Source organism: Heliangelus exortis, chromosome 17 (assembly GCF_036169615.1).
Source record: "Heliangelus exortis chromosome 17, bHelExo1.hap1, whole genome shotgun sequence".
Lineage (NCBI taxonomy): Eukaryota > Metazoa > Chordata > Aves > Apodiformes > Trochilidae > Heliangelus > Heliangelus exortis.
The window spans coordinates 9,373,432-9,389,392 of NC_092438.1; the positions used below are offsets into that span (position 1 = coordinate 9,373,432).

At 42.5% G+C, this 15,961-nt stretch overlaps 1 protein-coding gene and 1 long non-coding RNA gene across 5 annotated transcripts in view; one reads left to right on the forward strand and one right to left on the reverse strand.

Annotated features, from left to right (window-relative positions):
* The window catches only part of SDK1 (sidekick cell adhesion molecule 1), a 380,086-nt gene that overhangs the window by 322,796 nt on the left and 41,329 nt on the right, over positions 1-15,961 (forward strand). For all 4 annotated transcript variants that reach the window (XM_071760473.1, XM_071760474.1, XM_071760472.1 and 1 more), the window contains 4 exons: positions 621-691; positions 5,211-5,346; positions 7,078-7,137; positions 9,081-9,182. In XM_071760473.1, coding sequence (XP_071616574.1) covers positions 621-691; positions 5,211-5,346; positions 7,078-7,137; positions 9,081-9,182 — 369 coding nt within the window. The remainder of the gene's footprint in view (positions 1-620; positions 692-5,210; positions 5,347-7,077; positions 7,138-9,080; positions 9,183-15,961) is intronic.
* Positions 1-15,961, reverse strand: part of LOC139803882 (uncharacterized) — a 395,404-nt gene that overhangs the window by 309,964 nt on the left and 69,479 nt on the right. The window lies entirely within an intron of this gene.

Consider the following 15,961-nt stretch of genomic DNA (forward strand, 5'->3'; position numbering starts at 1 on the left):
ACTGTGAGGCTGGTGAGACACTGGCACAGGTTGTCCAAGGAAGTTGTGGCTGCCCCATCTCTGGAAGTGTTGAAGGCCAGGTTGGATGGGGCTTGGAACATCCTGCTTTAGTGGAAGGTGTTCCCTCCCATGGCATAGCTGATTTGTAAAGTCCCTTCCAACACAAACCATTCTGTGATCCCATGAATACATGACACAGACTCTTAAAAACAAGGTGGGCTTGGCCCAGCTGTGGCCAAAATATAATGGAAACTTTGGAAATATTTTGCTGACACTGCCAAGCACACACATAGCTGGTTGAACTTGGCTTCAGATGTTTATCCAGTTGTTTGTGAGCAGCTGGCCCATGGCAGCTTCCTCCAGATTTATGCCCTCAGCTTTTCCCTTATTCTTCTTCAAGTTGCTAAGACCATGGTAGAGCAAGGGATGTGGGAGAAAGGGCTGACTTCTGCTTGGGTTGCAATGTTCATATCCACTGCATCACTTTTGAGACTCACCACGTAGCAGCTGAGCTAGAAAATGTTCTTCAGCAGCAAGGAAAGAGAATCTGATGAATAAACTGCCTGTTTTCTACCCTGTTGTGATGACTGCTTTGGTGACCTTTTTTTTTTCCTGTTTAGTTCCAGGTGAACCACCCAGTTCCGTGTTGGTAACTCCCCACACGACTTCATCTGTCCTTGTACAGTGGCAGGTTGGTAAAATAAAAACTTCTGATGTTTGTGGAGCAGCTTTTCAGTTCCTTTGACTTGTTGACCTTAGTGTTACATTACAAGGGACATTTTCCTGAGCTGGAAATACTGTAGTAAAATTGAAGGACTGCTGCTACCTCCTTGTTTTCCTGATGTAGGCATAGATTTGAGTGATGGAGGGAAATTTCTGGCAGTTGCCTTTATTTTGTGCCCTGTGAGGGAAAGCTTGGGTGGGAAAGGAGTTTCTGTAGTGATGCCCAAGATCACTACTTGTAGAGGTTCTTCTGTCCTTTCACTGACAGCAATAGATGGGCATCTTAACACTGAAAAATTCCAAGAAAGAGAAGCACTGGAAAGATCATATAATCAAAAGCTCACTTGCACATCACATGCTGCCTCCTCCAGCTGCCAAAATAATCAGAGGCAAATGCTGTGCCTGCAATCCTCTTCATACCTTTGAGGAACTCCACATGCCCTTTTGGCTCTTTGCAGGTGAAAAATTGAGATTTCTTCAGAAAAAAAGAAAGGAAGTTTGAGCTCTCCCTAATATCTCTGAGCTGGATGTGAAACTATTCATGCCAAGTCTGTGTTTTATATAGACATTTCCTCTACTTGCCTTTATCTTTCAATAGTGGCCTCCTGGGAGATGCTGGAACATTTTGTGACCCAGTGCCTGAGGCTTCTTTTTGCAGTATGAGCATAAGTAGAGGGAACCCTGGGGGGTACTGCACGTGATCCATAACCTAGGCTGGAAAACCTCTGCCCACCCTGCTCCTGAGACAATGTCCCCCACACATAATAAGGATAACTTTGGACAGATTGCATTATAGTGAAAAATGTACATGGGAGTTTACAGTACAGATGGGGGTCCTTGCATTTTTAGAAGATAAAAAAAAAAAAAAAAAAATTAAAAAAAGAGATGTATGAGGGTCTGTTTCTTGCTATCCAGCAACATTTTAGAAACGTGCCTGGCTGGATTGCTGGGTTACTGCCCCAAGTTCACACAGCATAATCCTAAGCAACATCAGTGCTTACAGCATGTGGAACAAATAGAAGACATGTTGAGAATTTACCAAAGGAATTATGGAGACATATAAATCTACTGCCCCACCTACAAATAAAACCCACATGAAGGGAAAAAAAAGTAGATGAAGTAAGGACAGAGAGGATGTGAGGCATGATGTGCCACTGAAATAAGCATTCCCCAAATTGACTGATTATTGGTGTGTAGTTAATCTGAAATAGGTGGTTGTTTAGGTAATTGGATGCTTTTTATTTCATGAAAACAAAATGGAGTGGTTGTGCCAGAACCATCTCAAGGGAGTTGTGGGTGATTATATGTCATTACTACATGTATATTAATAGGTCCTGGTAATTCAGCCGTACTCTATTTTTCAAATAAACAAAAATCTTCAAGTCCCACAATAGCCTCCAATTAAGAGGAAGTTTCACAGCAGTGTCTAAGAAATAATGTAAACTGAAAACAGCAGTCAAGCTAAATGGGAGAGTAGATTTCCAAGCAAAGCTAAATTTTTAACTTGGAGCCGTTTTAATAATTCACAAAACAAACTCTAGATGCACTATCTGGGCTTTCAGCTGCTTGGTCCAATCAGTCCATTATTTTTAAAGTAGGAAGAAAATCAGTTATTTCCATTGAGGTCTGTTGTATCAATAATGCAAGGTTACTTCAAATGTTCTGGGGGATGTCACAGCTAACAAGAGAATCAGGCACTGTTCTGCTCTACCTTAGAGATAATAATTATTCAGACTTACATTTCAGTCTCTTTTTTATTATTATTTTATTTTTAAACAGCACAAAAGTGCTTCTCTTTCTTCTGTACAACATTATGAGCTGCCACTCATCATCTTTTTACTTATTTCAGCAGATCCCTCAGGCCTTCCTACAAAATCCTAAATAATCCATTACATCAAAAGCAGAGTTTTGTCCATGAAAGACAGATGGAGGGGGAAGACCTGACCTTTTAGCAGAGTACCCTTTTCAGGAAAGAATCATGATTTCCATAGCAAAAAGACAGTCTTCAAGCAGGTTATTTTCTGAACTTTCCTGTCCTAAATTTAAAGGAAGGAAAAAAGAGAGTCACTGAAATAGAAAACTATGGGATGTTCACAGTGGGTTTTATGTTGTTGTTGTATGAAATTTATTTCCATGCTGCACAGGCTTTGGTTTTCTGCACCTTCTCTTCTCCTTCGTGGTGATGGACTCAAAATGTGTCTTGGTGGCACTGTCACTGGGGAGCCCTTCCCTGCCAGGGCACCATCAGGGCTAAAGCAACTTCAGAGTAATACAGAAAACAGAAGAGGAAAGTCAGAAGACCGGAAAGGAAACCATAGCCCTACTACTAATTGCCTCTAACCCTATTTTGTCTCCTCCACCTTGCAGAGGGGACATTTCAGCTGGTCCAGGTGTGACCATCAGGTAGCCTTGGAGAACGTTGTCACTTTGTTTGGCTTTTTTGCTCAGTCCCTTGAAAAAGGGGCTCAGGCTGAGCCTAGGAAAGGCTGTTGTACCAGAGCTTGATTTATTTGCCTTGTAAACCAGAGGCTGAAAGAGAATGTGATTGCCCTTTTTAAAATACATCACAGGAGTAAACACCCCATGGGGAGAAGAGCAATTTAACCCAAAAGGCAATGTTAGCACAGGAATAAATGGTTATAAACCATTGAATTATTTAAATTAGAAATTAAATGAAGGCTTCTAACCACCCAAGTAGTGATGTTTGCAGCAGCTTTCCAATAGGAAAGGAGAAAAATCAGCTTGTTTTCTGTTGGAGTTTTCTCTGTTTGTCAAAAGGACTCCAGGCAGTTGTGAGGGGCTGCTCTTGGTGATTCCCAAAGTCCATCACAACCTTTTGTTCCCAGACCATTCTGTAATGGAAATGCTAAATACTAGTGAGAGGTGGTCAAGCTTCTGCAACAGAGAGAGCACAGTAATGAACACGGACAGTAGTGATGAATGAGTTTCTCCAACCATGCACAGCAAGTACAGCAAAACCTTGGGATTATTTGGCTTGTTTTCAGCAGACTCTGGGCAGGACAACTCTAGAAGAAGCAGACTTCTTGCAGAAGTTTCTGTTCATTTTCCTGATAGCTGCAGATCTTACTTTTATACTCTGGTTCACACAGTTCTCTTTCTTTTTTTTGCTTTCATAAACTGCAGTCTTTTTACTTAATTCCTTCAGCCCTCACCCAAAGCCAAAGTCCTTTACACTGAGCCTGGCCAGCCCTCTCTCCCCTATTGCCATCATAATGAAGTAATGGAATATTCTTGTCATTTCTGGAAGCAGAATGTTAGGTTATTAACAAATATATTCCTCCTTTCCTGTCAAAAATATTCTTACTTTCTTCATTAAATTTACATGTGGTATTACCTTCTGTAGTGACAGTGTTTCATGCCAGCCATTAATTTTTCCACAATAGACAGAAGGTTTTCCTTAGTACAGTTCTCAAGACTGCTAGGGATCTTTCTGGATTAAAGGTGAGATCATCATTAAAATCCTTTTCATTTATACTTTCAGCCCCTTAAATTTCAGAACAAGAATCTTTAAAAGACAAGTGGCTCAGGGCGTCTTTTCTTCTCTGCACTTCTTAGCCTGTATTAGACTCATGAAAGTAATTTTTTTTTTCCCCAAACACGAAGATTCCCTTTGCTTGTCTCTCTTTAAGCAACCCGTTCAGACAAAAATCTCCTTTTCAGAGGACTGGCTGTATATCTGTATCTGCAGGAAGATTAGAGGGGCTGCTGAAGAATCTTTGCTGAGGTACTGTGTCTTTGAGTACCTTCCAGCATGCTGCAGAAATAAAAAAGGCTCATTATATGAGTCAGACCAATGGCCACAACTGCTCCAAGCTCTTACAGAGGAGACCTGGGTTCGCCTCTGTGGGACTGGACCTCTGCAACTCACCAGAGTCCACCCCACCATGACTCCTTCCCAAATGCCTTTCTGAGGCTATTAGACCTCTTTTCATCTTCCTAATTAAAGCCAGAACACACCAATTCTTCTTTCTTTCTCATCAGTCTTTCAGTAAAAGTGTCAAATGGAGAATGCCCTATGAGCAGTCCCCAAGGAAAAGAGCCACTAAAGAAATTCTGTCTTCAAGAAAATAATTTATTTCCTTTCATCTCAGAAGAGAAACATTGGTTTTCTGCTCCACTATTGGTGGCCAGCAAGGCACGTTTTTAGGGAGGTGTTTATTTATGTTTACCACACGAACAAAGAAGGCCCAAGAAGGAGCTCAGCTCTTGGACACAGTGTCAATTTTTAAGTGAAGAGCCTTTTGGAACTGCCCCAGCTGAGTGAACTTGTCAAAGTTACCTTTAACTTGTGTTTTTCAAACTATCCAACCTTTGAGCCTGGACGTGATTAATGGCAGTGCTCACCAGGGAGCATCCCATCCCTCTGCACAGGACCTGTGTCACCCACTGCCCCTGCTCATGGGTGGCTCTTGCCACACACATTTTACCAACTTTGCTCTTCATGTGAATGTTTTCATGTTTTTCAGCCACCCAAAGCTGAGAGTCTCAATGGTTTGCTCTTGGGATACCGGATCTACTATCGGGAGCTGGATTATGAGACTGGATCTGGAACAGAATCCAAAGCCATCCAGAACCCTTCAGCTTTAAGAGCAGAGCTCACACGTAAGTTTGTCTTTTGGACCCTATGCTATCCCTGCCTGGCAATCTGTTCCTGTTCCAGGCACTGTATGCCCTTTGTGCACCATGGAAATAACACACAATTGTGTTTAAGAGTGCTGGGATAATTTTGCTTTTACACAATCAGGATGAAGATGCTGAAAAGTTCTAAGAACTCTGATTAGAATCACTTCTAATGGTGAACTCTAATCTGTGCCAGCCTGTTTGGATTGATGTCCTGTCCCCCCATGTATCCTCTGAGTTCCTGCTTTATGTTCCCTCCATTTCATGGTTACCCTGGTGTAGTTTGTTCTGCCATCAAAGGAAAAAGAGAGGGATTCCATTTTCCTCACCTGGGCATATTTTTTTTCTCTTGCTATTAAAAAAAATATATATAATTGACATTTTGTTTTTATTTTTGCAGTATTAAAAATCAGCCCAGGAGAGTATTTAAATGCATCTTTTTACAATATCGAAGTGCTTGTTCCTCTTTTGGAAGAAAATAGCAAAAATGAGCTAGAATTTTAAGGTGCTAGCTTGCTGTGTTAGCCCCTGGGATTTTTGGCTCGCATGGAAAGAAATTGTAGAGGATTAACAGAAAAATGAAAAGGACTTTTAGACAAAAGCTAGAAAGGAAATCAAAGAGAAAAATAGGAAAAACAAGACGATGGGAGGCAAAACTGCAAGCACTTTGCAGACAGATATGGTCCAGCAGTGAGATGTGCTCAGGGAGGGAACAGCTTTTGCCTTCTTTGTGTCCGTAGAATATTCAGAATAAGTTAATTCCCACTCTAAGAACAGCTAAACAGGGTTGAATGATGCTGTTTTCATATCTTTCATCCACTTCCCTGTTTTCCTGAATTCATAAAAATGGTTTCTACAAAAGCTTTAACCAGAGGAGAGATGTAAAGCTTGCATAAGGGGGGGTTTCCAGACAAAAGCTGACTAAGTGACTGTGTACATTATCATGAAATAATGACTTTGGGTGTTCTCAGGTCTCACAAGCCAGGGAGCCTCTAAAACCTACTGCTCTCCTCCCCCCACTCTTCTTGGCTGGCCCTGCAGCTACATTCTCAATAGCTGTAGAGTAGCAAAAGCCATGCTGTACCTCTCCAGGGAGGCAAAGAAGAGAGAAAGGGGCACTTTAAGAGAAATTTCCCACTTTCTCTTCATAATATGACAATTGTCACCCTAGTACACGTCTGTTCCTCTCTGACCTATGATTTTGCACCACTTAGTGTATTATCACAATTCAGTCACAGCAGGAATATTGAATGCTATAAGTGAAACTGTGGGAAATCTAACCCACATTTAAAGAAGCTGGCCCTGTCCCATTGTGTGTGTTTGCTCTTTGTGGCCAGGGCTTTACCTTGCAGCTCTTCACATTTTGAATTTTGCATGTTAAGAAATGAGGATGTAATACAACATTGAGAGTTTCCCCCCTAGAAATTGTTTCCTTTTTACCCATTTGTTCTGTTTAGTCTAGGAGTCAGAACACTTCTGTGTTGTGTGTTTGTGAGATCCTCTGTTTGAGGAAGAAATGAAACAGCCCCATGTGAGTGAGAGGCTTTTGATGTGTTACCAGAGAGCGATGTGATTTTTATTGCCCTTCAAGGTATAGTCCTAGAGCTCAGACTGAGTGTGCTGCATCATTTGCCTCTGTCTCTGCTGTACATCATTTGCAATAACTATTTCCTTGCACTGTAACAAGCTTTCTGCTTTGCTTACCCTGAATAGCCCAAAGCAGCTTCAAGACAGTGAACAGCAGCTCTGCATTAACGACGTATGAATTAACACGTAAGTGCACATTGCCTTTAGAGAGACTCTTTGTAATAGTTCAAAATACACTACAGGCAAACTCCTCTGGTGCTCCTCAGTGGATCCATCAGAAATCAACACAGATTAATGATTTTGCTTTCTTGAGTGCCTTTTTCCTGAAGCCCATGCTTTCCCTACACCAAGAGACACTTGATGATGCAAGTAGGTAGCTCTTGTAAAAATGTGGCTTCTGGGAAGGTAAAACATTATTGACTGTAACAAGCCAGCATTGCTGATCCTAAATGAATTTTGATTCATTTGCTACATATTTTGCAGTCCATCTGAGTATAGCTGTATCACTTCATTAGTGCTATGTTTCCAGCATTGTTATGTGCAGGCATTCCATGGAGGAGGGAGGGCCCAGTGAGTTTATGTGCATTTCCAGAGATGTTTTCAATTGGAAATGAATAAAATAGCATTCGACAGAGTTAAAAGGCAAGTTGCTTTGTGGTGGTGATGGTTCACTAGATAGGTTTTGCCCAAGGCTTTTGAGTCACAGATTGCAATGGGCTTAAAAAAATTAAAAAAAAAATAAAAATTAAGCCCTATCCCCACTGAAACTTGCATGCATGAACTCTCATGTGTTCCATTTTCTTCCACATCCAGTTAACACTAAAATCTCCCCTGTGGCTTTTCATGGCAGCAATTAAAGTTTCCCTGTAAGAGCTGCCCACTCCCCTATCCTATACATTTTACTGTATTTTGTTTGTTTAGGAACTTAGCATCACTATGGATGATTTGCTTGCTACATGTTTTGCAGTCTTTTTAAGCTTAGTGGTATCACATCAAAAAGTTAGTGATTCACCAGGTTGGAGCACAACACATTTCTGTGAAAACCAGAACCATTTCTGTGCAACTGAAATTAGACAAACCTTTGTGATTAGACTTTTTGACCCTCACCAAACCAATGGCAGGCTGACAGCCACAGAGTTAAGGGCACTCTGTGATTCACTGACAGCAAAGAAAATTATTGGCAAAGGGAGACATTTGGACCTCTGGCCATGCGTGTCTCAATCAATTCATTGCTCATTTAAATACAGAAATTTATGTTATTGATCCTGCTCTCAATCTAATTTTACTGTGAAATATTTTAGGTGCTAAATATTTCTTTTAGGATTGATTCTTTCACCCCGAAAATATAAAATCTGAAATGAAACTGCTCAGGCTTTGCTTCTCCTAATGATGCTGACAGGATTCTACTCCCCCCTCATTTGCATCTACTAATTACCCTCATACAATTGGGTTTTTCTAAATTTTTTTACCACACTGCTCTCAGTCTCCTACCTCATCTGTCAGAGTAGTTTTTATATGTCAGCAAAGAAATTGGTTGTCTGATGGCCATATGGAGTCCAACCTTCAAATTCTCCTTTCTCTTTGTGATTGATGTTCAGGCTGGGGTCACTCTGAAGGAGAAAGATGCCCACACAGCACTGTGAGCAGGACTTTAGATTCTGCTGCAGGTGATCTTCTGCACCCTGCTTCAGCAAGTGATGTTCCTGAGCACTTCCCTGCACTGAAAGTCTCTAGGATTAGGCAAAGGCTTGAAGCCCTGTTCTCTCATACCAGTAGAGATCAAAAGGAGCCTGCATGTTGAACATTCAAAGTCAAGTCCTGCTCTTTTCTGTCACTAGGAATGACTCAGATGCTCCTCTAGCTGGTTACCCACCAGGAACTATTCCCCTTACTGAAGCAATGCTGTGAGGAAACACTGGAAAATCCTGCCATCCCATTCCAAAAATCTTTCATAATTATGCAAATCCTGCTGTGATGTGTGAATTCAGGAAGGATAGAAGTAGAGAGGGCAATAATTGTACTGTTTGATGCTGTATTTCATGAGAGGGAAGCCTGGTGATAAAGGGCTGATGGGATCTAAGAAAACTCCTGTTGTACAATACAAATAATTACATATCTTACCTTTTCAGAGTTGAAGAAATACAAGAGATATGAAATACTAATGACAGCATATAATGTAATTGGTGAGAGCCCTACCAGCACACCAGTGGAAGTGTTCGTGGGTGAAGCAGGTAGGTAAAAGGAAAATTAGTTTTCTCTTTGGTTTGGTTGGTTGGTTTTTGGTTGGTTGGTTTTCTTATGTACTGGTGTATATTCATATTCTCCTGATAATATTTAATATTTGTCCAGGGAAGGAATTAGTAAAAAAAAATCCTGGTCATGATCATTGAGAGTTATTTGGAGCATCTTCTCTTGGGATAAGTTGATCCTGACAGTCTGATGCCATTTGAAAGCAGCTGCTCTTCATGAATAAGGGAGAAAAGGCATTTGAAAGAAAGAAGACAAAATAGTTTTTGGAGTTGCAGGAGGATGACTGTTCATACCTAATTAGCTTGAGGGAAAAACTGACTCAAGTTAAAGAAGTGCAAAGTGGAGCAGAAGAAAGCCAGGAGGGAAAAGAAACACAACTATAAGCCAAGGAAGACCTGGGGAGCTGGTGCTTTTATTTTACAGTTTTCTGTGAAGAGGCTTTTTCTGTGCACCACACCTTGCTGGGCTTTTATTCTCCTGAAGCCAGGATGAGTTAGTGTCCAGTTTGGTGGTAGCTTTGGAGGCACAGGTGATGGTTGCTCTCAAGATGATGCAGAGCCTGTACCTTGCATCCAGGCTCTGCAGGAGCTGAGTGTCAGTGCCACTCCTCATGCTTTTACTTGGTATGGATTTGGTGCACAAATCCAGGCTGGAAGGATGAAATGTAACTTGCTGATTAGTTTGAAATCCCTTCATTGGAAGGCCAGAGGTGGAAATCAGGGTGAGACTCAAGACTTCTTTGAATACTTTGTGAACCAGATGATTTTGCAGAGCCCAGATACCCAGCAGCCGAGTCAGTTCTCAATAACTCCAGCCAAGAAGAGCAAGGCTGGAATAGCTGATGTCTTTTTTGCACCCAGGCTGGCAGTGCTGTATTTATGGTGACCCCAGCTGGAGAGAGGCTGGTGCTGAAATAGTTGTTAGTTATGGTATCCATTTCTGCAGCAGCATCTTTTGAAGCTTAGAACAAGAACAAGCAACATGCACCCTCCTGTTGTTCAGGCTGCTGCCGTGAACAAATCTGATTACACTTTTGTTCTTCTGTCCCAAGGCTAGGATGTAGAAGCTACCAAACCCAGCACTAATTCATTTGATTATTATTCATTAAATATGCTATTGCTCAGAACTAAGCAAAGCATATTTTTTCCTAAACTCTACTGCACAGTTTTTTTAACTCTACTTAACCTTTTCATTTCAAATTTGGTGTAGCATTCATTATCTTTCTCTGAAAACATCATAAATTAAACAGAGCAGCCTGGTTGTACAGAGACAGCTGGCAATATTTACCCTTTTTTCTAGTTTGCTGCTGCTTCATCTTCCTTCTGCAAGTGCAGCAAAGAAAGCCCCAAGTGGAGCCAACTGTATCTGGCCTTAAAATACATTTTGGTTGCAGAACTAAACATCTCACTGCTGCAAAGGGAGCCAGTACATGCATTTATACACATGTACCCAGCACAGAAAATTAGCTGGGGAAAACAAAGAAATGTTGTTATATCATGTCTTTGAATCCCATGGTCCTAGTCTATCCTTCTTGTAACTAAGACAGGGAACAGGGGGGTGGAAGGTGCTGCATTTGGGAGGAAACTGAGATACCCAGGAGATCTTCTCCCACAGGCAGGGCTGGTACATCTGAAGCTGTAGTATGACTCAGATGTTTTTTTAGAGATATTGGCTTTACCTCTGGTTAGGGACAATCTAGGTTCATGTGGCAGAAATGATGAATGTCAGATCTTCCTGCCGATTTTCACTCTTGTTGTGTGAAGTTATCTTGCTTTGTTATTTAGCTGCCTCTTCCACCTCCAAGAACTGGCTGTGATTTATCCTGCAAGTAAAGTGATTGGAGCTGGTATTGCAATTTAAGTTTTAAATTGATTTGTGACACCTTTGAGTTAAAGTGTGCTGTGGAAATACAAGTTTTTTTTGTTGTTACTGTTTGCTTGATGTTCTTACCCATGGTAAAGGCAGTTAAGCAGCAAGCTGGAAAAAAATGGGTCAGCTCAGCTTCAGCAATGGAGCTGCCATGTTAAAAACAGAAAACCTTCCCAATAAACAAGTGCTGACAACACAGGCAGAGCTCTGAACATGAAAGGACTGAAGAAGAGTCCCTGGTCTGAAGGCCCCAGATAACTAATGGCTCACTCCAGTTAGATGGTGCTTTGTTCTGCCAGAAGGATTGCAGTCATTCTTGTAGGTGCAAGAAGATTCCTCTCTTGGTTATAAAAAGGAACCAAGTTTAGGGTTTAAGTCAAAGTTTGGCTTTAGGTCAAAGTACCTGATTCTGTGCAGTTCTGGTGGGTGTTTCATGCAGTGAGGGCCACCTGGTAATAATGCTGATGGTTGATGTGCTGTTCAGCTTCAAAGTTTGGTGCAGGCAAGATGAGGGATGCAGAAGGAGGAGTGTCTTTAATTCCTTCCTTCCCTCTTGCACTCTGCCCTGTTAGATTTGAAGATTTTCCTCTCATTGTATCTGGGTTTTGGCAATAAAAGCTCCAGTTGGCAATGGAGCCCCCCCCAGCAAACTTGGAAAAAAAAAGGAAAAAGCAAAAAAAAAAAAACAAAAAGAACCCCAACAACAAACAAAAACCAATCCATGAAATCCAACCTTCTGGTAGTTTTGCCAATCACATGGGTAAAAGCATCCAAAGAGAGTTTCTCTTGAGCCCTGGATTGTCACTGAGCTGTACCTCAGCTGGATGCAAGTAGTTTGAGGCGTTTTGGGCTTGTTTTGGGTTGGGTTTCTTTTTGCTACAGGTGGAGCAAAACCATTTTCTTGTTTCAGTAACCCATGAGATCAAATCCCCAGCAAAGGCTGTGTTTTAAAGTCTTGCAAAACTCCCTTATGTGGGGAGCATTTCCTTCCCCGTGGCAGGAAAGGAGCCTTTGTGCTCTGAGCAGGAGCCAGGAAGGATGCTGAGCAGAGCTGGTGTCCATCCCCTCCATGGGCCAGAAGATCCTCATAACGTTGACTTTTTCGAGCTGGCTGGAGCTCTGCCTCACTCATTAAAGAGCCACGTGCATCTCCTGACAAATGACAGAAAAACTGAAAGTCACTGCTTGCAGAAATTAGGAAGGGAGGCACAGCCCCCTCGGCAAGCCCCCTCCTCGCCTTGTTAATTCATTTCCCAGTTGAGCTGTCAGGGATGCTGGCTGGGATCAGGAAGGCAGTGAGTGTTCAGCAAAAGGCTGGGCACTGATATTCATCCCAGCTCTAAATGCAGCTGCTACCAGAGGTGCTGTTCTGCTCGACTGAAATTAAGACTCTGTTAGAGCAGCCACTATATCAAGAGCATTATTCTACCAGGTTGCTGTCACTATCTGATTGTGTGGTGGGCTCTGGAGTTCAGGAGACTCCGCTCCCTGCATTTTAATTAAACAGAAATCACAGGTTTGGGGCAGGCGTGCTTCATCTAATTTGGGAAGGTGAATAAAAGGGAAGGTGGCAATACAAATCCTGTGCTAATGAGCCTGCAGCCTCCAGTGCTTCTCCCATATACTGCAAAGCCACTCTGGATGAAAAATAACAGAGTTCATCATTTCTTCCAGCAGCTGCTGCTGGAGAAGAGAGCGTGTGTGTGGAGAGAAGGGGTGAAGTGCACCAAGAGCCACTGGCCTATAAACAGGTTGTAAATCCTTTAGTGTGAAGGGAGGAATGATGTTTGCCATTATAAGTGATGGTGACATTGGTGACCTTCAGAATTCACAAGAACTGATGAGGTTGGTTTGTTGTTGTTGTTGCTCTTTTTAATAACGATGTCTGAGGACTGGCTCTGCAATGGGAAAGGGAAGGAGTGAAAAGAGCTGGAAGACAGAGGTTTCTCAGGAGCCTTCCATTGAAATTCCACCTTGGTTGCTAGCATTATCCTTTGGAAAAGCAGGTTTCCTGGCCATCTCACCCTCTTCAAAGTGACATGGGAGCTTGGAAAGAATGGGAGTAGGACAGGGGGTGACAGCTCCTTCTAACATCTTCAAAATCATACATTTGCCTCTTGGTGCAAGGCTTGCAGATCCCAAAGTAAATGTCCCTGTTCTCACTGTTATCTGCAATAATTTGCATCTGCCTCCCTGCCTGCAGCTCCAGGGGTGCTCCTGGAGTTCCCAAAATACATTTTGTCACCTAGTAGCTGACATGTGTAGAAGTTCTGCTCTGCCAATAGCTCAGAGCTGCTTGGGCATCTCCAGCATACTGCAGGCAAGGAGTAGAAGCCATCTGGAAAACTTCAAGACCAAAAATATTTTTTTAGGTTTGGGAAACAAAAGACAAAATACAGAGAAGAAGCTGTGCTAAGGAGAAAAAAGCCTTGTAAAAAAGGAAAGACTTGAGCCCAGGCACCTGGCTCTCCCTGTACAAGCTGCTTCTAGGAAAGAGCTCTTGTCCCTTCTTGCCTGGTTATTGATGCTCAGTTTCCCTTTGTCTCTCAAGCTAATGTCAGTGGAGGTTGTCAGAACAAGGCTGCTTCATTCCTTGAGTGTCTTCATCTCTTTCTGCAGGCCTTGCTCTTTGCACATGTGCATATAAAACAACCTGCATGGTGTCACCTCCCCACTGTAGGTCACTTTCCAGAGAGAGGTGTCCCCCAGCACTACTTTGGGATCCCCTTATCCTTAAAGCATGGAAACTTCACCTCCTCCTCTGCCCTAAATAGAGCTGAGAAGGTGCTGTGCAGAGAAGTCCCCTGAGCCTCCTTGCTAACAGCCTCCAAGAGAAATGACAACATTTCAAGGCATTTGAGCTGGCAACTTCCATCAGTCTGCTGTGGCCCTCTTGGCTGTTTTTTCCTCTCTGGGACACATGGGCCACGTGTCTGGGTGACTGACTGGTTATGCAGATGGGGAGTGAGTTGCTGCTGGCACAGCTGGAAGAACTGGGTGGGCATTTCCATCCAGATGCCACTGGAGGGGGAAAGCATAAGATTATTGTGGCCATTTCACATGGCAATAGTCTAAAACCTGTCAGCCTAAGGACAGTATCTTCCCTTGATAAACACAAGAGGATGGACAAAGCTGTTGGAAAGAAGTGAAATAAATAAATCAGTGGTTTCACTTGCTCAAATTTTAAACAAAGTGATTTACCTTCCTTGGCACTTTAAAAGCATCAAGCCTTTGAAATGTGAAGGTACTTGCTTTTTAATTGTTGATGCTCAGCAAAAGGCTGCTTGGGGGAGATGGTGGGGAGTTTGAAACATTGATTTTCCTTCCCTGTACCCACCTTTAAATTTAAAGAACCTGCAGAGCTGTTCCAATATCGTGCTTAATTATGAATGAGCTCTACACAGCCAGGCTGGGAACATCCTGTTCCAGGTGTGTCACTGAATCTTCATCCTGTCCCCAGTGTTTTGCTCCCTAAGGAAGTTCTTCTCTGAGCATAAAGATCCAAGCCATGTTCTCCAACAATGCACTACAAGAAAGAGTAAAATCAGACTAGAGCAAAAAAGAGAGGATGGAGAGGAAAAAAAAAAAAAAAAAAAAAAAAAGTGGTAAAGGGTTTCCTATTTGCTCTGGGAAAGAAACCTCTTCCAAGTTCCTCTTGCATTACTGGAAACCATTACACCTGTATCCCAACTCCATTCCTTTTTTGGGAGTTGGATCAACCACTGGGTACATCCTGTCAGTATTTTTTGGTGGATTTTCAACTTCTCCACTTGCTGCTTTTCTGCAGCAAGCCCAATTTGGGTTTGTTGTTCCCATCACTGCAGCTCCACTGGTGACAAGAGCAGTCTGGGTAGCACTGGGCTGCACTGGCTGATCCTGCAGGGCTGTGACAGGATTGTAAAAATAACAAACTCAAGTGTGCCTTCATTAGAGCATCAGTCATTGCTTGTGTGGTGCTGGTACTGCTGCATGGCTGGGCAGTTAGAGGTAGGAATTTTTATATAAAACTTGGTTCCCTTTCCTGCTCCAACTGGTTATTTTGTTAAGGGTAGTTCTACATTGTTAATCTGTCTGCAGAGATGTCCCAAGTGAACTTCTGAATTTGGTGGCTTAGCTCAGTAGCTGCACTCAGAATGGTAAAACAGCAGTAACCATGCCAGTGTGAGTCTGTGGAAGAAGTGTCCTTACTGTCAACGTGTCAAAAAGACATCCCTGCAGCTCTCTGGAGACTGAAATATAATGTCAAGGCAGAGGGAAGCAAAGTCTAAGTGCAAGCCGTGCTGCTGTCAAAGCAAGTTATTCTACCATATAGGAAAAGGGAATTTTAAGTGAATGCAGTGGAAAGCAGTGCTCAGATTGAGACATAGATTTGATGGGCTTATTTGACAACTTTAATTCTCCATTGACAGTCCAGAAGCTTGCTAAAATGATTTGCAATGTTTTCATGCTGCAAGTAAAAGCTGAATGTGCGCCTCATTAACAGCTCATTAACTTGTTAATATTGGTCATAAGCAGCCTTTGGTACAGCAAAAGGCTTTATACAGCACAGCAGCTCTGCTTTAATTGCCTCTTTTTATCACATCTCAACGGAGGAAAGATGTTACTGTCCTAGCAAAAATATCATCAGGTTTTGATCAACTGAGCTTACCCAGCTCTGCCACTGCTACTGCTGGGGTGGGTGGTGCTGGGCTGCAATTGCCATGAGATTATTTGCTCAGATGATAGACTTCCATCTCACAAACCCAACAATTGGATGTCAGTTCTCAGTGCTGACTGTAGCCCACGACAAGCAAGCTGTCCCTCCTCAAATTTATCATCAGGACTCCCATCTTTGTTCTGGGGTTGCTGCAGGAAGCAGTGGGAGGGGTAGGAAAAATCAGTTCCTTCTGCT